At 40.5% G+C, this 26,303-nt stretch overlaps 1 protein-coding gene across 3 annotated transcripts in view; it reads left to right on the top strand.

Annotated features, from left to right (window-relative positions):
• The window catches only part of PDGFRA (platelet derived growth factor receptor alpha), a 35,779-nt gene extending 9,681 nt beyond the window's left edge, over positions 1 to 26,098 (top strand). For all 3 annotated transcript variants that reach the window (XM_021394432.1, XM_021394433.1, XM_021394436.1), the window contains exons 3-23: positions 253 to 567; positions 2,851 to 3,114; positions 3,803 to 3,933; positions 5,228 to 5,399; positions 5,503 to 5,692; positions 6,215 to 6,330; positions 6,821 to 6,947; positions 7,923 to 8,116; positions 8,534 to 8,628; positions 8,737 to 8,869; positions 12,686 to 12,790; positions 13,512 to 13,622; positions 13,895 to 14,048; positions 15,363 to 15,529; positions 16,669 to 16,784; positions 17,274 to 17,396; positions 17,984 to 18,095; positions 20,069 to 20,168; positions 20,289 to 20,394; positions 21,068 to 21,303; positions 22,878 to 26,098. In XM_021394432.1, the coding sequence (XP_021250107.1) occupies positions 253 to 567; positions 2,851 to 3,114; positions 3,803 to 3,933; positions 5,228 to 5,399; positions 5,503 to 5,692; positions 6,215 to 6,330; positions 6,821 to 6,947; positions 7,923 to 8,116; positions 8,534 to 8,628; positions 8,737 to 8,869; positions 12,686 to 12,790; positions 13,512 to 13,622; positions 13,895 to 14,048; positions 15,363 to 15,529; positions 16,669 to 16,784; positions 17,274 to 17,396; positions 17,984 to 18,095; positions 20,069 to 20,168; positions 20,289 to 20,394; positions 21,068 to 21,303; positions 22,878 to 23,025 (3,215 nt within the window). In that variant the 3' untranslated portion in view covers positions 23,026 to 26,098. The remainder of the gene's footprint in view (positions 1 to 252; positions 568 to 2,850; positions 3,115 to 3,802; positions 3,934 to 5,227; positions 5,400 to 5,502; positions 5,693 to 6,214; positions 6,331 to 6,820; positions 6,948 to 7,922; positions 8,117 to 8,533; positions 8,629 to 8,736; positions 8,870 to 12,685; positions 12,791 to 13,511; positions 13,623 to 13,894; positions 14,049 to 15,362; positions 15,530 to 16,668; positions 16,785 to 17,273; positions 17,397 to 17,983; positions 18,096 to 20,068; positions 20,169 to 20,288; positions 20,395 to 21,067; positions 21,304 to 22,877) is intronic.

The following is a 26,303-nucleotide window of genomic DNA, read 5'->3' as shown; positions in this document are numbered from 1 at the left end:
CGGTCTTTCACCTCTGGATTTGCCAAACAGAACGCTGCAAGCAAACGCTCCTTGCTTAGCATTTCAAAGGGAGGCCATTTGCCCTCCTCTGGCAACAGCTCTGGCTTTTAACAAGGGCAAATTTCCTGGGGTGTCAGCACGTTTGAAATGGCCATAAAGATGCCCGCTCTGGGTCCACACTGCATCTTCTCCCATCCCCGTGCTGAGGATGGGCTGTGTGCTCATGTGTTCTTTATTTGTGTCTTTTTCCAGGACCGCTCCTAACACTTTGCCAGCTTCCTCTGCCGACTATTGTTCCCAGTAGAAATGAGATGGTTGTACAGCTGAATTCCAATTTCACACTCAAATGCTCTGGAGACAGCGAAGTGAGCTGGCAGTACCCGGTGACCGAGGGAAGCCACAGGATAGACATCAGACATGAGGAGAACAACAGTGGCCTCTTCGTGACAGTGCTCGAAGTCGGAAATGCCTCAGCCGCTCACACGGGCATGTATGTTTGCTATTATAACCACACGCAAGTGGAGGATGGGGAAGTTGAGGGGAAGGACATCTACATCTATGTGCCTGGTAAGTGGGGGTGCCATGGTCCTCCTCAAGGCTGGGTGGGAGAGCTGCCATGTGGGTGTTCATGGGGGCTTATTGCTGGGGGCAGCTTGCCGTGAGGGAAAGGAAATGACCTCTGAGCTATTCCCTAACATGTACATTGAGACCAGCACCTCTGAGTCCATAGACACATTCTTCTTTCTTTCTACTGGTTTTCACGATTTTAATAGAAGCTTCAGTTCTCATGAAGGATGAATTTGGAGTTGAACAGCATAATTGGTCCTTTCACAGGTGACTTTGGTGGATGTTTTGGGACGGGTGCTGGCCAAACCGGTGCCATGCCAAACACTGAAGCAGTCACCAGCTGGGGAAGGCCATTTCTTGTTCTTCACTTAATTTAAACTGAGAATAAGGAGAAGCTCACATGTGCACAGGGCCTGGGAAGCATAAAGCAGTAGGGATGTCTTGGGGTGGCTGTTTTAAGCGAGGCTGAAGCAAGAAATGCTGCTGCTGGCCAGCAATCTTGCTGAAGCAAGATTAAAAATATAGTGTTTCCATGCAGCATTTCATGCAGTGCCTGGAAATTTTCATGGCAACCACAGCCTTCCTAGTCCCTGTGCCACCATTCCCTGTAGTGATGGAAAATCTGTCAGACCCAGATGATATGGCATCCTTTCTTTTCAGAATTTCCTATCACCAGCTTTGCCCTTCCACTCCCTTCTTCTAGCTGGAAATTCCTTTGAAGGATTTCCACGCTATCCATCAAATAAAAGTGATTGTATATCTTTTCCTTCTGTGCTTGTGATAGGCACTGCAGACTGAGCAGCAGCTGGCTGCCTGGCAAAGCCCTGAGTGTTTCCTCAGTGTTCAGAGGATGAGTGGCAGAAGAGCAGGGCCAGAGGAGTCCAAGCTATGATGTTTGCAGTAAATAGTTTGAGCAGGAAATGAAGGAGAAAAGAAGGGATTGTAGATAATCCTGCAAAACTTATTTAAGTTTTAGAGGAGATGATGTCTGAAGCTGCAAGGAGAATTGTGGAAGGGGAAAAGGGCAGGAAAGTATAATGAAGCTTTTTTAAGGCTATTTTGAAGTGGTATGAAGTTTTTGCAGTTCATGATGTGTGATTTGAATACAGTGATTCTTCCAAGACTTTTCTCTACATTTCCCACAATAAACTTAAAACGTTTGTATTCATTCCTGAAGCAGTGAGAGGTTTCAGGCTATGGCACGCGCATTTCAATTTCCAACCAGGTCTACCCGTATCGCCAAAAGATTCTGTTGTTAAGTAGGCTTGTAAGTCACCTAGTAAAGGGATAGAAAGGCAAGAGATGGAAGATTTCCTCAAGAAGAGGTTTTTCAGTTTGATTTTGAAGTGCCTGTAGATTTCAGCCTACCACATGTGCAAGGCAGAGACGCCCTGTAATTTTTTCCACTCACTGAATGTGAAGATGTCATAAATGCAGAAACATATCCTTTTCTCCAAATTACAGAGAATGATTCTGTTTCCACTATAAACTGTCTTTACAATTGTTTTTCCTGCAATGAATTAGGAGGGCAGTGGGTGGCAGCAGCCCACTTTGGCCAAGGAAGATTACTTTGAGACTTCACACAGTATCCTAGTTTCACTGAAAGCACAGAGAAAAGCAAACTAGGTGAATCTTATTTCTGTTTTAAATTACATTGGGAAAATGAATACATGGATTTGGCAGCACGTTTGGGATAGAGGGCCGTGTTTGGACTATTGCTACAAAGAGCCTGCCAGTGCAGCATAAATACTATTGTTAGAGGGATTTGTATTGCTGTTTATTAAATTTCATTATAAAGCTTTGCACAGAAGCTTCAGGCTAGTGGGGATTATTTGTTTATTCCGAATGGCCAAGTGCAGATAATTTCAGGGCTCTGCTTTTTATGTTTGATATGTTATGCAATTACGTTTTGAACTCAGTCTTTGGACTGTCCGGATAGGAAAGCTGGCATGTATTTTGTTGACTTTAAAAGAACTAAAATTACCAGGTGTTTGTTTGCTTTTTTATGATTGAATACTGTAGTCTGAAAACCACATGCTGTGACCATAATTAACTATGTCTCATAACTGCAATGTTAGATACGTTGGAAATGCACAAAGAGAAGCACCCTGAAATATTTGTTATGAAATGTGACTTTAAAGGTGTTAACCATATAAGTAACACCAAAACTGATTGCTACTGTACTAATTTCAGTGAAGTCCTATACATAGTAATTGATATCCAATTCTTCTACATGTACCTCAAAAAATAAGGCAATGTAAACTTACCTCTTGTTTCTTACAGACCCAGACATGCCTTTTGTTCCTTCCTTACCAGAAGACCAGTTCATCCTAGTAGAAGAAGGTGATCCCACTGTTATCCCTTGTCGGACAAGTGACCCAAGTGCTGAAGTGACTTTAGTTAACAGTTTAGACAAGCCTGTCTATGCTTTCTATGACAGCAAACAAGGCTTCATAGGGAACTTCCTTGCAGGACCATACACATGCAAAACAATGGTTAAAGGCATGGAGTTCAGGTCCGATGAGTTCCTCATCTATATTTTAAGAGGTATTTATTTATTTTCATTTTTTGCCATCCTTTTCATGTATAAGAACTATATTAGCACCAGCATCATGGGGTTATATCAGATACTTCTCTGATGATGAACTGCTTGCTGCTGCAGCTATATTGATAGTCACTTAGTTCCTAGCTCGCTTAGCAGTTGCATACAATTTTCATAAGAATAAGATGTCTTGAATTTTACCTTCTCTCTCAAATGTTTGCAAAAATCTTTTGTAATCCATGTGTTTTCATCTTGTTTGCTGAAACATAACTTAAAAGCCTGATGTTTCACAGTGGTTTCAAATTGTAGGATTTTGGATAGTCAGGAAAAAATATAGATTCGTATATTTTGAGGCCATGGTTTTATTGACAAGAAGTAGATTTTCAAATATAGTCACTGATTAGCAAATGGGAAATTAGTTCTATACTGCATGCCTTCTCACAGGTGCATTTGAGGTAGGAACTGAAATTTTAGGCATGGATCGTTTCTTAATTGAACTGGTTAAACTCAATGCCTGTATACTTAATGCTTTCAATATACAGTGTTTGTATCAGCATAAATCAGCAGTACTTTCATTGAATTTTCCAGGTTATTCTTCTGCAGGGAAAGTGAAATAGAAATGTCTCCCTGAAATCACATGATGTGAACATTGCATACTGTTTTAAACTAAATTTGCACTCTCTCTTCTCTTAGCTACTTCACAGCTGCCGGTTGAAATTGAAGCTCTTAAAACTGTCTACAAAACAGGCGAGACCATCGTAGTAACTTGTGTGGTCTTTGACAACGAGGTGGTTAATTTACAGTGGAATTATCCTGGGAAAGTGGTAAATCTCTCTAATTTTTGTTTGTTTGTTTGTTTGTTTGGATTTCTGTAGTCACTTGTTGGGAAGAAGGCGGGGTTTGAAATAATCTCTGCTCTGAATGAGGAGAAAAAGATGAGGAAAAAAACAAAGTAATTTATTTTACTTTCAGGGTACACAAAAGAAAGTTGGTATCAAAAGTTAGAGTGTGCTGTTAGTAAGTATGCAAAGCATGAGAGGAAGGTGAGGTGTGACTGAGAGCCCATGCACAGAGGGAGGAATGCTGCCTCTCAGGTGTTGTGCTGGTTCAGAAAAAGAAATGTTATGGAAATAGAAAGACCTAGGAATGTGTCAGACATCTGCACATAGTGCTACTGCTGAGGGTGTGAATTTCTAAAATAGTTCTCTTAAATCCTGGATTCTTCAGCATAATGTAGAATGATGGGGAATCAAGTTCAGAGCCTTAGTTACATCTTGTGCCGGTGTAAATTAAATGACTCTTATAGCATAATTACTCACTAAAGAGAACTTCCCAACAAAAAAAAGAACATATGAGAAAAATGTTGTAAGAAAGCCTTAAAACTTTGAGACAGCGTCAGAAACTTTCAAACCTGCTTTACATCATTCTGCAGTAAAAAGTTTTGTTCAGTGAAACTTGGTTAATGTCCCTGTCAGTGGAGAATTCCAGAGCATCCCGTATAAAAATCTGGTAAGTGAGGGCATGGAGTAGTGGAAGTGACTGCCTAATTGTGACCCCCAGATGGCAGCTTTTATTTAAGTAAGTTAAGATCCCAAAAGAAAAAATGATTTGAGATTTTGTTCTGCTTTTTACTCTTGCAGGATTCTTCTCCTGGCCAATAAATTATTCTTGTTTTGAGAACAGGGAGGACAAAGCATCTAGAAAATCATTACTTTTTGACTGATGGAGGGGATAAGACTTCACCTTACTTCAGGGGAGCTAAAGAGAGAAAATTCAAAATAAGACCCACAGCTTTTCTGTCTGGGGAGAAGGTAGCAGAATCAGTGAAATGTACTTTCAGGCTGCTCACCCAAATTTTGGATGATATTTTGTTTCATACGAACAAAATATGAGCTCTAAATCTCCTCATTGTTCTGTGGCTGCCCCCAGAAGGACATTATTTTTATAGACACACCTTTTAAAAATATACACACCTTCAAAATATATCTCTGATTGAATTAACCATTTTTCTGCCATACAGGGTTTAGATGGTTGCTCTCACTCCATTGGCATCATAAATCCTCAATTTTTAGCTTATTTACTTAAGTAAGGTTTTTTTTTTCCTTCTCCAAACTGCAGAAAGAAAAAGGTCTGATAAAACTTGATGATATCAAAGTCCCATCGCAGAAGCTGGTTTACACCTTGACCATTCCTGACGCATCAGTGAAAGACACAGGGGATTATGAATGTACTGCTCGACATGCAACCAAGGAGGTTAAGGAAAATAAGAAAGTAGTCATTACAGTTCATGGTATAGTCTGATTTCAGTGTCCAAAAATTATTAACGTGTTGGAAAACACTCTTCTTGAAAAATGCTGCACAGCATTGTTCATGCACGGCTTTTTCATTTACAGACAAAGGGTTCATTCATCTAGAGCCTCAATTTAGCCCTTTGGAAGCTGTCAATCTACATGAAGTCAAAAATTTTGTCGTCGATGTGCAGGCGTACCCCGCTCCAAAAATGTACTGGTTGAAGGATAATGTGACTCTGATTGAAAATCTTACTGAGATTGTTACTAGTTCAAACAGAGTCCAGGAAACACGGTAAAAATACTCTTATGAATCTTACTTTGCCATGTTGGCTTGAGAATTTCTCCTCTAGAAACCTGAGAATTTCTGCTTTCTCTTTTCACTGCAGTTTGTTGCTTCTTCCTCAATAACATTTAAAAATCCTTTGCTTTCTGCTCTAAAGGGTGATGTCTTGATAACATTAACATCTCCAAACCGTACAAATCTTGGATTCTGGGTACTAACTCTCTTCAGTCCCCCTAAGAAATCTTCACTCCAATAATCTTTATCTACTTCCAGAAACATCACGGTCTTTGTCAGAGCCATGCAGAATATAATAATGTCCACTTCTTTATTGGTTGTGTTTTGGTAACTATTTACTGCTTGAACAATGATTTTAGTGCAAAGGCATGCCAGAAATGCCAAATGTCAGCACATTATAATATCCACGTATCCAGATTATATGTTGCATTGACATATATTTTTTTATGCCTGCTTTAAACATACAAACAAAATGTAAACATACAAAAATACAAACCAGAACTCTCATTTCTGCAGGTTTCAAAGTATACTAAAATTGATCCGGGCCAAGGAAGAAGACAGTGGATACTATACTTTGGTTGCTGAAAATGAAGATGAGATTAAAAGATACACCTTCTCATTGCTAATACGAGGTAAGGACTCCCAGAGCCTTGCTCACCAAAACTGATGGGCCACAGCAAGAATTTGATCCACTTACACGTGGGGTCAATGATGAGTACTGGATTGCCTGGGCTACGGAGATAAGAAAAGTGTGAACTGGGGCGTCTGGAGCAGTGCATGTGTGCTGAGTCCTCACAGCCCTCGTCCTCTAATCCTGGCTTTGACTTCTGCACTGGCCTTGTGCCAGAAAGAAACTTTATCCTCCCATCTAAGTTATTCCAGCTGACAGTGGGAGCGATAACTCATTTAGTGTGACATGAGGACGTGGCATATGCACAGGCTTTCTTTTCATAGCTCCAGCCTGGGATACCCCATACTCCTCAGCAGACAATGACCTCCTGGCCAAGTCCTAGGCTCTAGCTGCCACTAAGCTGTCAGACAAACAATATCTGCCCTGCTTTATTTGAGATTTCAAGCTGCTTTCTTAGACTGTTGAATGTTTTATTCCTGACTCCTTTCCAGTTCCAGCCTTGATCTTAGATCTTGTGGACGACCACCAAGGCTCTGCTGGCAGGCAGACAGTGAGGTGCTTGGCTGAAGGGACCCCGCTTCCTGGTGTGGAATGGTTGGTTTGCAAGGACATTAAAAAGTAAGAAGAGGAGGAGCTTTGTTATCTAAAACATGACTGCTTTGTTCATGACTAGCTTAACATTATTAGTTATTGTACCGTGTTTTCCTCATCAAAGGCCAGTAAGCCATAATTCTGATGTCTTTTCAGAAGCACGTTGCTTATATTTTGAGAGGTTTTCAGTAACCTTCCTAGCGATTATGTCCTGTAGAAGAATACACAATGCATCTATTCAGCTTTGATAAAAGCTTTGTGTTCAATAATTGAATGTAGTAAATCTTAAAGGTACCTGTCCCTCCATTCTGGGGACTCCTACTACTTCACAGACAGCTCAGCTGCCTCATTAACACTCTTGTGTGCTTCTAAATTTTCACTTGAACAATTTCTCTCCAGATTATAATTTTCACCTTCTAAGTATTGGAGACATATGTAGTAATCATTCCTGGTTTTGCTGATTCTAGACTGGTTCCTTCTGTAGCTGCTGGGAGCTGCTGGGCTCTCCCTTGGAGGCTGTATATGCCAAGGAAAAGGAGACTAAACATGGAAACATGTTTAAACATGGAAAGAGGCTAGGAGCCCTGGGAGCTCCCTGCTGTGCTCCACTCCCATTGCACTAAAATCTCCTCCTGCCATCTGGGACGGTTGTCTCTTAGCCCTGCCCCAGGAAGCCTTGTATGGTGTGAAGGATTCAGGCAGGAGTAGAGATCCATTCACTGCTATAACTCTGCGGGATATCTAGCAGCAGCAAGATCTCTCTCTACTGGACTCACTGGGCTACACTGTCAAATTTTCGAAGTGTCAGCAATAATTAGGACCAGAAAGCTGATTATTCCAATGGAAGAAAGATGCGAGCTTTTCACAGAGGTGGTCTTCAGCATTCCTGGTCTTTAAAATTATAATTGTCCAAAGAAAAGCGTAGGAAAAGATGATTCGTATTGTGGTGACTCTTTATCCACACCTACACCTAACATGTCTTTCCACTGTTACTCTCTGCAGATGCAGCAATGACACTTCCTGGACTCTTCTGACTAACAACATCTCTGATATACACATGGAAGCCCACCTGGATGAGAAGAACATGGTGGAAAGCCAGGTGACCTTCCAGAAGGTAGAGGAAACCCTGGCTGTGAGATGTGTAGCAAGAAACGACCTTGGTGCTGTTACTCGGGAACTGAAACTTGTGGCTCCCAGTGAGTTTGCTTTGTCCTTTTGCGAGATTACAGCAGCCAGTTTGACCTCTCATTAACAAACTTAATTTTAGTCTATAGGGAAGTGTAGTAGATAAAAACATAAACTGCTGCAAATAAAAATAAATTAAAATGGATTTTAGCCACCCAGAAGCGTCTGAGAATGAGGCATTTTGCAGGTCTTTATGGGGTATCTGATTCATTTTAACACTTTATTATGATTGGTTATGGGATGTTCTTCTAAACAAAGAAGACAGTGTAGCTCTGATCTCAGAAAGGTTTTATGGTCACCAGCCCCAGGTGCTCTTTCCACATCTGTAGGACATGGGAACTGCAGTGCTGTGGGAGATGAGTGTCTTGTGCACGTGTTGTGTTTTCATGGCTCAGGAGGAAAATATGGCCTGTCTTTTTACTCTACAGCCTTACGATCAGAACTGACGGTGGCTGCTGCAGTCTTAGTACTGTTGGTGATTGTGATAATTTCACTGATTGTCCTGGTCATCATCTGGAAACAGGTAATCTAGAAAAAAATATTTTGGTTTGGATGCTGAGCCCTGTTGGGTTTTGATCTCAAGTCAGACACAAGACTAATGATTATCATTAATAATAATTATGCTTTGCAGAAGCCAAGGTATGAGATAAGATGGAGAGTCATTGAGTCTATCAGCCCTGATGGCCATGAATACATTTATGTGGACCCAATGCAACTACCTTATGACTCCAGGTGGGAGTTTCCTCGAGACGGCTTAGTGCTCGGTAAGTTTCCTCGTGGCCATGAAGGCCAGTCTCTCTTTATCTGTTCTCCACTGTTGTCCTTCCACATCCCCTTCTCCTGCATTGGTGTCAGCCTCGAGCAACTCATGTTAGTGTTTCCTACACCTTCATTCCAGCTCTGCAGTGCTCCAGATGTGCAGTGCCCATTTCAACATGACTTAGGTAGCCCCTGCCAGGGTTAAATTCCAGCTCCAGCAGTCACTGCTGCTAAGACACCCACAAGAAGTGAATCAGTATTTTTAATTTGCAAGACATTTATGTTTATGTGGAGAGGCCAAGGGAAACCTGCAAGTAGTTATGTAGTTTTATTAGAAATATTTTTAAAATTATTAATCCATGATGTGCATATATAATTGCTGAGTAACTGCATAATGTGTTTTTGTGGCTACTGCCCTTCTTCCTTCTGCCTTTGCTTTCTTGCTTTGTTGTCCCTGCATTAGAGTTCATACAGAATTCAGCTAGCTGGCCCAATTTGTCATTTATATCAGTTGAAGTTGTAGTGATTATAAACAATTTTAATGTTCTGTCCAGAGAGTGCTTTAAATGCACAAATCAGCCCTCTCTTGGAGGTGTCTGTGCATCAAGCTGTATACACAAAATGCAGGAGAAGAGAACTGAAAGGAGTTTTTTTGTTTGATGCTGTTTGAAGAATGCATTCCCCTGCTGTAGTTCTCCTTGCCCCACCACAGAGAAAATATTGATGCTAATTCTTAAAAGAAGAGGCACAAAATTTTCTGGTTCAGGATGACATCCTTTAATTAAATTCATGTTGCTAATTGAAAACTAGGAGAGGGTGAATATTTAATGGGTTTATTTTATTACAACTCAGACTTTAATTATCTGCCTAAATGGGATTTGTCAGATCTGAGTTAAAAGACCACCGTTGTGACTTTGTCTCCCTCTGACTCATGATCACCAGTCTCCTTCAGTGCTTTCCTGTTTACAAGTACATTCATAACAGCCTGAGCTTTAAACATGGGTACTACTTGACCTTTTAGCAAACAGGACTGCTCAAGCATTCTTCTCGGCATGGTTAACATTTCTCTGCTGGCAGTTTTGCCTTATTAAATGTTTCCTATCAGGCTGATGGGGACCTGTTTTGTTTCTGGGTCTGATAATCCTGGTCTGTGGGGGTTTTCCCTTACTGAAGTGGAAGATGGCAGCAAAGGAATCACACCTTTAACTCAAGGAGGCTCTGAAGGAGGATGAAAAAAATTTTTTTGGCTCATTCAGATGAGTGCCTCCCACTCTAGCTTAGTAAGCCAGCTGGTATTTATTTGTGTGTTTGTTTTTTTTCTTTCTTTTTTTTCTGGCTAGTAGTGCCTGGAGTGCAGAGCTGCATTAAATGCCAACTCTGAATGTTGTCTGGCTGGAGTTTCAATTAATAAATTTGAGTTACTCTGCACATTTCCTTTTGCTGTCCCCTCTCCGCTATGTGTGTAGTGCTCTGCTATTTAAAACAACCAGTAGCCAGCCCAGGACTAGGGGATGTGTAACAACAAGAAATTGGATAATGCAGTGAGCTGCTTGTGTGCCATTCTCCCTGGTACTGCTGAGAAGCAGTGAAGACCCTGCTGGACATCCTCCTTCAGCTGGGGAGGCAGAGGGCAGAGCCCTTTGAGGAGAGGGCTCTAAGTGCTGTGAGATCTCAGAGTTTTGGGATGGCAGTAGAGGCTGCAAAGCTGCTCCCGTCACTTCCCGACAAACCATCCATTTGTCACAGTGGACTTCGTAAAATGAAATGCTGGTCTAATGGATAGAATCAGACCCATCTCCATTTGCAGCTTGCAAAAGGCAAGTTAAGGTTCAAGTCAGAAACTTGGCACTTCTGCACTTATCTCAGCAGACAATGCAGACCTGAGCAGAGGTTGGACTGAAATTAGCTCCCACCCCATGTACAGTTCCTCCAGCAGCTTGAGGAGCCTCAAAGTGATGCTGTCTGCACAGTCTCCCTGTTGCAGAGAAGCAGTCCTGTTCCTTCAGCAGGCAGATCCCAGTCATGCCTTTACACTAAGAATAATAAATACACAATTTAATTTTGGTCTCTGCTGAAGACCTTGACGTCCAGAAAGTGGTGGAGCTGGTTGCATTACAGATGCCTCCAAGTCAGCTCCCACCTGGCTCTGAATTTCAAGTGTAGAACAGATGGGATGTGTGTGGAGAGGGGTTAAAAGGGGAATAGCAGCAATAGCTCCCTGCCACTCCGGAAGCGCTCCCCCTGCCTCTGAATGCACTCAGGCTGGGCCAAGGGATGGGAGGGAGACACGTGTCTCATGCTCAGGCGGCAATATGGTTTGGGGAGGAATTGGCTTGTGAAGACAAGAGGATCAAGGAGCATCAGCAAGCACGATCACTTTCTGAAGGGCTGCATCCTGCCATGTGGCTCCCAGATTTTCAGGCTGAAAATTTTTAGGGGCCAAATTTCAGGTTGTTTGAATTAGTTTGAAATTTAGTGGGAAGATTTCTCACATCCTGACTGACTGGAAAGAATAACCTTTGGAGCACAGGAATCTTGAAAAGAAACAGCATGGTTTTTGTGTGCATGACAAACTACACTATCATGATCTTGGAGAGGTTCTTAGTTGTAACTCATCTAAGCACGCACCATTTCTTGTGCTTGCTAATGATGTAGATATTTATTTTTGGCTGGAAATTTTTTTCTTAAGGAGTGTATACAATAAAAGCATGGGTTGTAGCCTCAGGATAACAGAAACATGTGGCGTTGCGTGCCTGATAACACCTTCAGATGTGTAAAAGGCAGCAAATTCAAACTGCAAGTGAATGTCATAGACAAAATGCCATTTATCTCCATAGTAAAAGGTCCTATATAGTCTCCTCATGTTGGAAGTTAAAAAAAAAAAAATGAAATGAAAGAGCTCATTGGGAATATTGAAATGTCCTAGCATCTGGAGCTCATATAGGGGTTTGTTCACTGAATAAATGTTTCCTTAATGAACTTGCTGTTCAATATGGAATCAGTGATTTATAGTATTTTGGATTATGTTTGTGCATTTCATACTTCTCTAGAATCCTGCTCAATCTATGCACAATTCTTTTGCACACTGCATCCATGGCAGAAGACAAGATATAATAATAAAAACTTTTTGTCTAAATTGATTTGTGGGAAGAGTAAATGTGTATAAACGTTAGCTGTTTCATCATAGCACTTGGAAATTTGCAGTAAAATTTATTCAACCAGATGAAACACACTTGTACATTAGACTTCAGAGGAATTTCCCTCATATGTGATCAATGTGTATTTCAGCTTCCTTCAGATTCCTGATGGTCTTGCTTGTCTGTTCCTAAACGTGCTGCTGATTGTCTTCAGCCTGCATTGTTGCTAGCTGTATCAGCATCAGTATAGCAGCCTAAAACCACACCTGGAGAGCCCAGTTCAGATCCAAAGTGAGGGGCACAGTTATACCGTAGTTATATACTGACTGAGGCAAGCTTAGACATAGGAAGTTCAATGCTTAGGAAGGGAAAAGTGAGGGTGGGAGGGCAGAATAGGAGACAAATTTGTATGAAATGCATTGTTTCTCAGAGCTCTTCTCATGTACGCTCCCACATACAGATGTGCTTCTAATACTTGCTTGCTTGCTTTTATTTAGGAATTGTACTTACTTGCAGTATTTCTTTAAAATATATTTGCCTTTTCTGCTTAACAACATCACATTATTATTAAGACCAGTGTTCTGTCTAAATGAGTGTACTCATAGCCCAAAGAGGAATGGCAGCAGGAAATTAGGCTAATTGCTGTTACACACTGGAATTAATAATGCTCTTCCTCATATTTAGGTCGAATCCTTGGTTCTGGTGCATTTGGAAAAGTGGTGGAAGGGACAGCATATGGATTAAGTCGTTCACAACCGGTGATGAAAGTAGCTGTGAAAATGCTGAAACGTAAGTTATCACTGTTCCATTTTCCATTCTAGTTGGTACATGTTCCCACTGGGTTATTTGAGCACTGCTTGTGTATAAATAGCTTCTCCATGTCTGATGCTACAAATCTATCTGCAGTGTGGATGGAGCTGGTTTGCACCACTTACTCAAGAATCATGAGCAACTTTCTAGTGTTGAAAAAAACAGTGTGCGAAGTGCCTCTGTGCCATGCAGGCAATCCATTGTACCCCTGGAAAAGGGCAAACAGACCAGGTCAGCTCTTGAGATGGATCAAATAAGTCTTCTTTCCTGATGGATATCTGAAGCCCCTTTTTTACTTAAAATGCTTCTCAACCAGGACATTTTACTTTCCCCCTTCTACCTTTCATATCTTCAGCCTCCTGGAAGAGGTCACCATCAGCAGAGCTGATGATTATTCATTAGCTGTTCAAGAAACATGGAGATGTGGTACTTAGAGAAATGGTTAAGTGGGCAATATTGACAGTAGGTGGACAGTTGGACTAGATGATCTTACAGGTCTTTTTCAACCTTAATTATTCTATGATTCTATGATTTACGACTCTTCTCCAAGTCTTAAGAAATCCCACTGTCAAGAAAAGGACACAGTCTTCTTCAATAAATCATTTTGGAAATGTTCTTCTGAGGCAAGCAAAGAGAAACCGACTGTTATTGTGAAGAATGTGATTGTTCTCACTCAGTGGCTGGTGTGCTTCTTCAACAGCTACAGCTAGATCCAGTGAAAAACAGGCGCTCATGTCTGAACTGAAGATAATGACACACCTTGGTCCCCACCTGAATATTGTGAACCTCCTTGGAGCTTGTACAAAATCAGGTGGGTTTGGCTGATTAAATGGAAGCTTGCTGTGGAGCTGTCATTTACTGTTTAACAATCTCACAAATGTGAAATGTGATTGACCTTAACATTAAATATAAATAAATATGAGGTTTTGCAAGCCTACTTGTTATTTGGCTGTAGTTACAGTCATAACTTAGTAAACTGAAATGTATTAACTGCTAGTACTCTTTATGTTTTATATTTGATTTTCTGCTGTCTTTGGGAGCCGTTATTTTTGGAAGATACATAATTTTGCCTTCTTTCATCAGGTCCTATTTACATAATCACTGAATACTGCTTTTATGGTGATTTGGTGAACTATCTGCACAAGAACAGGGACAGTTTCCTCAGCCGACATCCAGAGAAACCAAAGAAAGATCTGGATATTTTTGGGATGAACCCAGCTGATGAAAGCACAAGAAGGTGGGAAAAAGGGGGGAAAAATGTATGATCTACAACGTAAGGAATAGCATTACTAACTCTTACTCCTTTCATTTTTGTTGGGCTTCTGTTTATCACTATTGTTAGATCTGGGTTAGATCTAGAAAGGTTTCAGCAGCTTCTGTTCAATATCTCTGACATGCATCCTAGATCCACATTTCCCCTGTGCAGATGCCCACAGCCCCAGGACCACCGTATGTTCTCCATAGACAGAGCTGCTTACAGCCTTCCTACTAAATAGGATCCATATACTTGTGGGAGAACACAACATGCAGATTTTGCAGATCTTTTAAACAAATTCCACTCTGCCCAAAGTAGTACGAGAGATACATGGATTTAGGGGGAAAGCCATTATCTTTACAGGACAACAGTAGTCCTGCACCTGCCTTGTTACAGCATCTCTGGAGCACAGTCAATCTTGTCTCTCCTCGAGCTCCATTCCCTCTTCCCTATCTGGCCTTGGGGTCCCAAAGCATGTTTCCCTTAAGAAAGCACAGCCTAGTGTTCCTCTTTTCTGTATAGATGTCCTTTTGTCTCTATCCATATAAGCATTACAGGTCAAGCACAGCTATCTGATTTCCTTGTTTCCTGTTCGGGAATTTTTCACTGTTTAAAACCCCTTCAAACAATGTGACAGAGCTTTCTCCCTGTGTTCAAGAATTCTCTTTTATCTACTAATGGCCTAGCTAGTCTCAGTGGATTGTTTTGAGCAGCTTTTGCTGGATGATGGTGGAGGAAGCTTGTCATTATGCATTCAGCAATCAAGCAATGTCATAACATTAGCCAGGATTAAGAAGGTGTCAGAGATTCCTTCAAAAAACCACGCTGGCAAATAGAGCAACTGACTCAGTAGCCAAGTCCATCTGGGACTATTCATCTGAGCATGGTTTTACTCAGCTGGACTGGGTTTGATGCAAACTGTCTGAGGGAATAAATTAATCTTTCTGAACTCCTTGAACTAAACACCCTACGTAGTAATAGCTGAGTTCAGTGGGGTTCCTGGAAGTTAGACAAGATATGTCTATATACCTGTCTGTTGACAAAAGGACAAGTTTGAAGCACTTGTATAGGTTCAACTACTGTAGTCCATGGTAATGTGCGTGTGGTAATACATGGCTGTGTTGTAATGCAGGATTCTTATGTATTCCCTATCAGTAAGTCTGCTCTTACACCCTCGTATTTCTTAGCAATGCAACTATATGCCCTAAGAACTGTCAGAACATAGGATGCTGTGGTAGGGAAGCCATCTTCCCTGATAGCTGATACAACTGTATTTTTTATTTTTTTTAATTTCAGCTATGTGATTTTATCGTTTGAAAACACTGGAGAATACATGGACATGAAACAAGCTGATGCAACTCAGTATGTGCCAATGCTGGAAAGAAAGGAGGGATCTAAATACTCTGATATTCAGAGATCTGTATATGATCGACCTGCTTCATACAAGAAGAAATCTTTGTCAGGTAATGTGGAGTTGTCCTACCTGCATGCATTGCTAACACAAATAATAATTTCATAAAGATGTCTGATTTTTGCTATTTATGACATGGACGTAAACTACTCAACTGTGTTCTGTAGGCATGTGAGTATCAACTATTAGCTAAAAGCTGGTGCCTTACGATTGTGTGATTCTGTGACTGTCAGTGTGCTCTGGTGGCACTGCATGCTGCTGGGGCAGCAGGGGTAGAGCTGTGTGTTTGCTTCTGTGCTGAAGTGCTGAGGGGCCATATTCTACAGTGGGGCTGCAGACATTCTTTGGAGGCAGTGGTTTCATTAGTCTTGTAGTCTGCAAGATTTTGAGCAGTAGGAATGAACAACAATAGTAGTAATTTATATTGCTCTGCTTCCACTTACATTTCACATTAACCGACACCAAATGTGCAACACTCCCAAATACTTTCCTGGATTATGTAATGAGGATAATGAATACATCCTATTCCCTGTTCCTTTTCTCAGAATCTAAATATGCTTTACTTAAAAATAGGCACAGTCACTTCTGGCTCTAGGCCCCAGGAACTGAAGCATAGCCTGCCCCAGATTTACATGGCAGACTAATGTACTCATATTGTGCTCTAAGACAGTAGGGATAAATGAATCATAGAATCATGACTGTTTTTTTGCTGACATCTTTCATAAAAAAAATAAGATTAGTTGCCATAGAATTCCTGATCATTTTTGCTGGTGTTGGGTCTGTTCCAATGAATACTCATTGGGAAATATAGCAGTGTTCAGAAACAGTAAGTGGATAAGAATGTACATGTATGCACAAAAACCTGATAAATGTTTTTTGAACCACACAGTGAGTACTGTGAACAACCTGTATAACACTTCAGTGGGCCTTTTAAATTTCTTTTCTTTCCTGCAATTTTGTGGGGAAAAAAATACAGACAGAAGAAAAAACAAATGTTATATTTAACACTGAAGGCAGTATGTGTCAGCAACTGATGCAGACTTCAGCAGTGGTTAGTTATTCTGAAGACTGTTTTGGCCATGGCAGTCTGTTAAAGTCATCAGCTCAGAGTCATGACAGGTAGGGGAAACTGACGCTGGTTTCACACTTTGCAGCACAAACATATATATACTTTTCTCTCTTTTTCAATAGAATCAGAAGTAAAAAACCTTCTTTCAGATGACAGTTCGGAGGGTCTGAGCCTACTGGATTTGCTAAGCTTCACCTACCAAGTTGCACGGGGAATGGAATTCTTGGCTTCTAAAAATGTAAGTAAATAAAACAGTAAGTAAAAATGCAAGAAAGTGTCTGCTTTCTAACTTACCTGGAAACTGAGATTGCCATGATTAGAGAAATCAAAGCAGCATCCTTTTCCTCGTTTGCAGCCTGTGTCATTGGTAAAGCCAGGGTCCTCAATCCAGTGGTGGATCAAGGCAGGGTCTGGGTGGAGGATCCATCCAACCACAGGCCAGTGTGATCCAGGCACAAACTATCATTAGCACACCATGGGTAGAGAGGACAGGCATCACTTTTGCATCCTTCCCACTGTTGTAAATGCACGAGCCCCCTCTGTTTCTGAGGACTCATGCCTCCATGACTCTGTTAGTGGGCAGTATCGGTGCCTGTGCAGTAGAAGGTCTTGTTAAGACTGTGCCCAGAAAGCCCACATGATCTAGGTGCTTTCAGAGAGCCTTGGAGGTGAAATGGCCCCTTAGGAATTAGTATGTCCTTGAAAGACTTAATTTCTCTCCATACAGTGTGTACACCGTGACTTGGCAGCTCGTAATGTCCTTCTGGCTCAAGGCAAAATCGTGAAGATCTGCGACTTTGGGTTGGCTAGAGACATCATGCATGATTCCAACTACGTCTCCAAGGGCAGTGTATGTACTTAATCTCCTGAGCTCTGTTTTAACTGCAGTGAGAAGTGTCAGCCTTAAATGCCGGTTAGCAGTATTGGTTACACTACTTGACCGCTGAGATGAGCATTCTTGAGAACAATTTTTCTTCAGTTCCTTAATTCATGTGACTGTCCTAAGATTGCTTGAAAGCTGGAAAGCTCTTTGGCCACTCTTAGTGCTTCACAGGCTTAAATTTTAGCTGGCAAGTTTTGTGAGTGGATAAATTAAGGAACTGTTACTATGTAGAGTAGTAACACATCCATCTGACATATCAGATCTAGATCATCAGTGCCACCCTTTGCATTATACCTTCAGTCAGCCTAGTTGTTTGCTAGTGAGAAAATGAATACAGTTGTAGCTTAATAAATTCTTGTAGGGAGGAAAGAGTAACATTGCTTCTAATCCTGATACCCCCGTGTGAAATGGAATTAAAAATATGTACTAGCCACGTTCACAAGTTTTTCTTATGAAAGAGAAGCTAATCCTGGCTATCAAACAACAGTTGTAACAGGAAGCATTTCTTTAATGACTAATCTCTGTGGTTTGGGGTTTGTTTCTTTCTTCTGCAGACTTTCCTTCCAGTAAAATGGATGGCACCTGAAAGCATTTTTGACAATCTGTACACAACATTAAGTGATGTCTGGTCTTATGGTATTCTGCTGTGGGAAATATTTTCTCTTGGTATGTATTGTGAACACTTTCTTGCATGTCATAGTTAATTATTTTCAGTCCAAGCTGTTCTACACAAAGTGTTTCAAATCCTACAATAGAAATATAGGTGTGAAATCAACTTTTATTTTCTTCTACATGAGGTTGCAGGTCCCAGCATTAAGTCTGAAGTAAGAAATCCCTTTTCTCCCGAAGATTTGGTTTTATTTATTTATTTTTTGCACAATTTTTTTTTTGCCAGAAAATTGAAAGCAGTGAGTGAAAAGCTTTTGTGGAAAAGTATTGGTGCCAGGATGGAATTTCTGGCCAAACTGTGAAGGAATGACCTTCCTCGTGCACCAGGGTGCCTTGGCTGCATCTCAGCCTAGTGGCTATTTTGAAGCAATCTCTTTGTATATGTTTCAAAAGATCCCATGTAAGCCCCATTACAGAATGAAGACAAAATGTCAATCTTCTGGGACGCTGATTTCTTATTTCCAGGTCAGCACCATTCTCACAGTTGGTTTATGGCAGCATAAAGTGCTTATGACAATGTTTAGCAGTTACAGACAATATACAGTTCCCAGCTGGGAACAGCCTGGCTCTCGACTCAGGCTGATTAATTAGCCTCCTGGGCGGGTGGCTGGCCTGCTTCAGTAAGTGTGCTTTGCCCAGATTTACTCTGAGCAGAATTAATCATGTCCGTATGGTATCTACTGCTGCCCCATGGCAACCCCAAGCCTAATGTTATTTTCTAGAATAAGCTGTCATAGAGCCGATTCTCAAAAACAGCATTTGCACTGCTATTTATAGTATTGATAACTGTAGTCTCTGGGCATCACAGGATCCTGTAAATATCCATTCACAAGCATCACTGGGAGTCACAGAAATGCTATTTAGATGGGGAACTGAAGCACAACTAAGTCTGTGCTTCACTGTCTTACTTGGAAGGTAGGGTCTGAAGCCTATTTTTAGGTGAAAAGCTTGCTTTTGGAAGGGCTGAGGTCTTTGGAGTAAACATTACAGCAATGCATGCCTGCACCTGAGAAAGTCTGCTCTTTCTTGAAAAGCGAAACAATACACAAGGAAGTGACTTGCCCAAAGTAGCATGGGAAGACAGTGGTAAAGCATGACGTTGGGTCTGCCAGATCCAGGCTGACGACCTGATCCGGGTATCATACAGCCTCTGTGCCCAGTCAATACACTTCAAAAACACTGCAAAGGGATTTTTTTTAAGTGGTACCAGCCTCAGTCTTTCCGAAGCAATGTTTCATATCAGAGCATACCAGAAATGCCTAGCATCTAATGCAACACATTGTACTTTAGTTATTCATTTTTTTTGTCAGCTTTGGCTTAATTTCTTTAACTTTGATGTCATGTCCAACTTTGGTCTGAGCAGCTAGTCAGTGTTTGGGGGCATTATTTGGGGACCATTCAGCTTTCCCAATGAAATGTCAGTATTTCAGTTTTATAAGCAGGTTCCACTTTAGAGCCACTTTACATTGCAAGCAGTGAACTGCAAAGCTCCAGTTCTGTACAAGTAACCCCTCACTGAAAGGAAAGAATATTTTACACATGAAGGCACACATGCCTGCAAACAGCTTCCAGGCTTGTTTAATACAGTTTTTAAAGTTCTTATCTCACACCACAAAACATAAAACAATCAATAACTGGAATAACTATATGAGCCTCTGAGCAGTTCTCAAAAAGATTTTAAAAACCTCTTGCATCTCACCCTTCTAGACTCATAGGCATCCTCAACATTCTCCGGAATTTAAAATATGCCCCAGTGGAGTATTAACCAGACAACTGAATTGGCTGTTTTCTCCAAGCCAGCATCTTTATATAGTTCAGCAAAAACTAGCTAGGTGGTATTTGTGGATTTGCAAACATTTCTATTATCATAAGCTGTGGTTTATTTCAAGGTTGCAAGTATTAACACAATGTAGAATAATATTTTTAAATTCAGTTTTATATAGTATTTTTTTCTTCTGTTTTATTTGCAGGTGGCACACCATATCCTGGCATGATGGTGGACTCCACTTTCTACAATAAGATAAAGAGTGGCTACCGAATGGCAAAACCTGATCATGCTACCAATGAAGTGTACGTGCGTATTTGGCTTTCCCATGTCTGGCCAGCCTCTGGACAATTTTGGCTTTTGTTTTTGCCTGATAGCTTGTTTTCTTTCCCAGCTGATTAAATTGTTTTCCATCTTATCTGTAGGTATGAAATCATGGTAAAGTGCTGGAACAGCGAACCAGAGAAAAGACCTTCTTTTTACCATTTGAGTGAAATTGTGGAGAGCTTGTTGCCTGGAGAGTACAAAAAGGTCTGTATTTTCTGAATACATTTTTAGATGGAAGTGTGTCTGTTGCTCCTGCCATCAGAGCCATGAACATTGGACTGACACATCCTAACCTGTATGAGTTACACAATGCAGGCTGGGGCACTACAAATTCTGGGGAAGGGAAGCTGAGGTTATTGAGAAAAACAATTCTGCAGTTTTAGCTGGGAAGCAGAACTCTTTACTTCCAATGATATCCTTCCAACTCAAGGTTTCTAGCAGAGCATGTTTTTTATCTATTTTCACAGTATTTTCTAGGCAGTGAAAGTATTCCAGAAAAGGGTATTGCCGTATGGGTAGAATTTATCTCCCTCTTCGGACAGAAGTTTGAGTTTGGATTCAAACTTCTAACGCTTCTGGAAAAGCTTTGCCTGCTCCATCATTTAGTGTTCCATTTCCCAATCTGCCCTTCCTTCTCTCCCTGCCCCTCTGTCACATCTACTTGTCTGCTCTGTGCTGCCACACTCACTCCTGTATCTTGTAAAACCAACTTGTCACTTAGAACTCTCTGTCACTTGAAGGTGCTGGGCTTTTACATCCAATGCTGTGAACTCACTGAGCAAATGTTTTTGGTGTAAATGAATCATAGCTACTCAGCTGGAGAAAGGTGGTCTTAGTGAATAACATCTAATGAGGTTGTTGAAATGAATATTTTCAGAGCTACGAGAAGATTCACCTGGATTTCCTGAAAAGTGATCACCCAGCTGTCACTCGCATGAGAGGGGACTGTGACAATGCTTACATTGGTGTCACCTACAAGAATGAAGACAAGTTAAAGGATAGAGAGAGCGGATTTGATGAGCAGAGGCTGAGTGCTGACAGTGGATACATCATCCCCCTGCCTGACATTGACCCTGTTTCTGAAGATGAGCTTGGCAAAAGGAACAGGCACAGGTCAGTACAGTTTGCAAATCAGGTAGCCCATAGTCACCGTTCTGGGTCACATTTGGTGACATGCATTTACAGACTTTATAGAATCCTACTCCACAATTCATTTCCAGGCTCTGTTGGAGTTACGCATTAGGAAGGTCCTGTGCAGTATGGCAATATTACTGGCCACAATGTTTCCAATGGGAAATACCTCATTTTGGCTCTTCTCTGACTGCCAGGGGAAGGCAACTGCTAGCTTAGCCAAGTCACAGCAACTGTCTGTTGGCTCAGTAGGCACATTTTACATCACATTTGCCCCTACAGCCCAATGACTTTGAAGCTGTGTTTCAAGTCTCAAGATATTGAAATAAGAAATTCAAGATAAGTTTTTTTTTTTTCATTGTCTTCTATCGTGTTTTTCCATTGCTAACAGTATATCCAGAACTTCTTACTGCTTCCTTATCAGCTTATATGAATGATTCCACCAAAGCACAACTCCATATAACCTCTACTGTAAATGGCATTGGCTTAATTCAGTACTTCCTTTTCAGCAGCATTGTATAGGTCACTCCAAAAGTAAAGCCTCCTATTTATTTCCATATAAACTACAATAGATACAAAGAGGACAATATTATTACTTGATATAGCACATTATCAGCTACAAAACACTGTTTTTCAGCATAGTCATCACCATTAACTGTGCATTTTTGCCAGCAATGAACAAGAGCCTGTATGCCACACTTGTGAAAATCTGCACCAGTGGAAGTGACCCACTGTTTCACAGCTGCTATGACATCAGTGTTGCTAGGAAAATGTTGTCCATGTTGTCTGTCTTTCACTGAATCAAACAGATGGAAATCAGAAGGTGCCAAACCCACACCATATGGTGGGTATGGTAGGACAGTCCAGCCAAGACTGGAAATGTGCTCCACAGGCTTCAAACCAGTATGGGGCCTGGTGTTATTTTGGTACAAGAGAAAGGTTGTCTTCTTCTCTGGCCTTACTCTGGCAGTTTGAGCCTTCAGCTTAGTCAGCATTGTAATGTAGCAATCAGAATTGATAGTTTGTCCAGTTTCCAGAAAATCCAGAAGGACCACCCCTTTCCTATCCCAAAAGACAGTGTATACCACTTTTAGAGTAACCCTTGTATATAGAGCTAGCAACCTAGAAATGTCTTTACTGGACGTTTTTGCACTATTTTTAATAGTGGGACAAATGAAGTTTCTAAGAAACACTAACTAGATTAAGATTTATTTCCTCTATCTGTAATTCTTCTTACTGTCTTACTATTACTTTTATTGTTATCTATTGTCACCCAACCTAATCTACTGTCCCAGCATTGTCATAATGATATTCTTCTAGTGAGTCAGAAAGTGCTTAGAGGAGCATATGAACAACTTCCTCTTTTGAATTTCAAGGTGGTTTATTACCTTTGAGATAGAAGATGTGTCGCGTCCTAGGAAACGTGGTCAGAGAAAGATTATGTAATGCATCAGAAAGCACACACAGATGTGGTGTTCAGTTCAGTTCAGAAACTGGGGTACTTACGTGACACCTTTTAATGTGTATTTTAGCTCTGAGATCTTTGTCTCTTCCAGTTCCCAGACATCTGAAGAAAGTGCCATTGAAACTGGTTCCAGTAGCTCTACTTTTATCAAGAGGGAGGACGAGACCATTGAGGACATTGACATGATGGATGACATTGGGATTGACTCCTCGGATCTGGTAGAGGACAGCTTCCTGTAATCCCAGACACCTTCTAACTGCACACGGAGAAGCTTACTGTGCTGTCTACAGACTTCTGCTACACAGAGAAAACCACTTCATTGCAATGTCAAGGATGTGAAGAGAAGATGGATTTGTACAGCAAAATGCCCAGTGATGGGCAAAGGAATCAGCATGAGAATGAAAGAGAGAGAACTGTCAACGATGGATTTTTTTAGTGTTGCTTCTTGCAGTACTTCACGAGCATCTCAGTGTTGTTTGCCATTCAAACTGGTAGAGGACGACAGAAAGGCCATAAACAGACCAGTTTTATGTTTCAAGGGCATTCCTATGACTTTGATGGATAGAATTTCCACTGCAGCAATACTTCATCATTGTAATTATGTAAATAACTGTCAGCTCAAGGATCTTTTGAGGTGCACATTGAACACACTCCATGGATTTTAGAAGAGATCACCCATGAATTTTGTGCATTTCTTCCCTCAATCTCAGTGTCAGCTGCTGTTGAACTATCATGTGAACTGAAGAACACGCAAAAACCACTTTTGGACTGAAAAGGTCTGATACCACAAAAAACTGACCGGTACTACAAAACATGTTACTTTTTAACATTAATGCAAGGGGAATAATAATAATAATAATAATAATAATAATAATAATAATAATTGAAACCAGTCTATAATAGGTGTTAGAAACCTAGTAAGTCTTTATTAACTATAGAAGATAGCTGTTTTCATGATAATACTACTACTGTTTTCCGTAACACTAAGCCTGTATTTTATAATTCATTGTCCTTCAGAAAAAGCACAGTCTCAAGAAACATTATTGAGTACAAGGAAAAAAATTATGACCTGAGAATTTTGATGAAATAACCTTTATCAGGCCTTACAGAGTAAGATAATTGCTCTGATTAGCTAAAACTACCTTATTATGGAGAAAAAAATCACATCCTGTAATACACTAAGATTTAGTTTTCTATTATGAATGGATCAACTTTTCTAATCAGCAGTTATTGTCCTCCAATTAAATGAACTTCTAAGCATTCAAAAAATTTTTTTAAATTTAAATTTATGCCAGATTTCCAGGATTTTGGAGAGTGGAAGATAATGATAAACCACCATCAACATCCCACTGTTAGTATTTCATAGTTTCTCAAAAGAAATCTTATTCCACGATTAGCTATGAAAAATCAATTTGATATTTGAACGGCTCAAGGAAAAAACACATCTCTCTCAGCCTTGAACTCCAGATTATAAAAGCAGAAATAGTTCTGCAACAAATATCCTTGTCTTAGTTGTGAATTTTAAACAGGAGCAGAAAACTGACTGTTATCTTTGCAGACTGTAACTACAAATGATAATTGCCTTCAAGTGTGCTTTCTGGATGAAGGTGCATGAAAACAAACCTGCTCTCAGCCTTCAATAGTTATTTTTTGACACCACTTACAAGAACAAAGTATTATGATTACTGCTATCACTGTACAAAATGTTATTGATATTTTATGTTTTGGAAGACTTACACGTGAATGAAAGGTACATCACTGCAAAGGGCTCCATCCTTTCCGGTGCTCGTCTTTCAAACTTAACTCTAATTCAGTGTGATGAGTGCCTCACAGGACGCGCTCAGCTTCTGGCATGGCAGAACCAATGCAAATGGTACAAACTCATCCCTGTGTTGCAGTACTTTTCCTAGGAAATATGAAAGATGGACCAGCAGCAATTGACAGCACACGCTACCTGGATCTGAATAACAAACTAAACTTTACCTTGAAATGGCCCTAAGGAAAGCTACACAACTCCACTTCATTTGTGGATGGTTGTGGATCAAAGAAAAATAAATTTAGTATTGTCATTTCTACGGGAAAATAATCTTGGCTCTGAGTTTCAAAAATGTCACCTGGCTGCGGCCATATACAAATGTCCTGCAGGTGTGGAAACATGACCTGAAGCGAGGCAGCTGCATTTTCAGCCCTGGTGATGTTTGACAGTCATAACAAACCATGAGCAACAACGTGTCCTCCTTTCTCTGCCGTGAACAGACCAATACTGAGTGTCTTTCTGAGCTCTGTATGGGGACAACTGTGAAATATAAAGACTCTTGATACAGCCTGGACACACAAGACGATGTAAAGTCCCCCTCCAGTTATGAACTATAAATTGAGGAAACACAAATTGTCTATTGGATATCCCAGATATCTGAATGGCCATTTGAGACCACACATGCCTTAATTTGCATGTGTAGTCAGTTCAACTACGTGCTCAAATTAGGCAAGCAATTTCACCTGCATTTTTGCACATGGCCAAGTGTTCTTCGGGGTTTGAAAATCAGGCCCAGCATGTTTTACTATACCAGTTACTGGAATACAAGGACATTTTCCCATGATCTCCCCTTCCCCTCACTGATTTCATTCTGTATTGCACAACATACCTTGGGGCTAGATTCAAATGGTGGATGTGAACACGAGCCTGTTCACTTTGTGATGAATGGTGGAGTTAATTTTCTGTCTGCTCATGAGTGTTTGTGTACATTAATTTTACCTGTGGCAGAAGTCTAGCTAAACCCAACTCATTTCAGGGTGGAATCCAATAAACTTGCCTATAAACTGGAATGAGAGGCAGAGGCAGAGTGGGGTTTTATTAGAGAGGGAGAAGTGGGAGGAGATGATTTCTTTAGTTTTACAGTATTTTCAGTATTATCAACATTTTAGTTTATGGCTTAATTTTTGAGAAGCCACTGGAAAAGATATTCCCAAATCTTACTCTAGGGTAACTGTATAATGACAATCAGTGTTAGCCTATCACAGCATTTGATTTGGAATGGCCAACCAATTCCTTACAGTGTGGTCTGCAACTTGTACAAAATGGTCCTATTACGTGGTGAAGGACGTGAGATATGGTGATGTTATACATCAATATGTATATAAGTATTTTTATATAGACTTCTAGAATACTGCCAAAACATTTATGACAGCTATATCACTGCCTTTGTTTATATTTTTTTTTACTGTGATATATTCCACAGGCACGTTAACTGTTGCACTTTGAATGTCCAAAAGTTATATTTTAGAATAATAAAAAAGGAAGTGTTTCCAAAATGGTGGCTGTTGTGAAATATTTGGAGAAGGGGAAACTAGCCTGAGTGATGGTAGGCACAAAAATGTATTACAAAATGCCCCTGTTGATATTTTGTCTTTGAAAAATCAAATCCTGTAAATTAAGATCTCTATATTTCAATAAATGATATATAATTTAAGGATATGTGAGGGGTCTATACTCACTTATTGAAAGATTGTTATAAGG

This window comes from Numida meleagris, chromosome 4 (assembly GCF_002078875.1).
Source record: "Numida meleagris isolate 19003 breed g44 Domestic line chromosome 4, NumMel1.0, whole genome shotgun sequence".
Classification (NCBI taxonomy): Eukaryota; Metazoa; Chordata; class Aves; order Galliformes; family Numididae; genus Numida; species Numida meleagris.
This window is presented reverse-complemented; position numbering and strand designations above follow the sequence as displayed.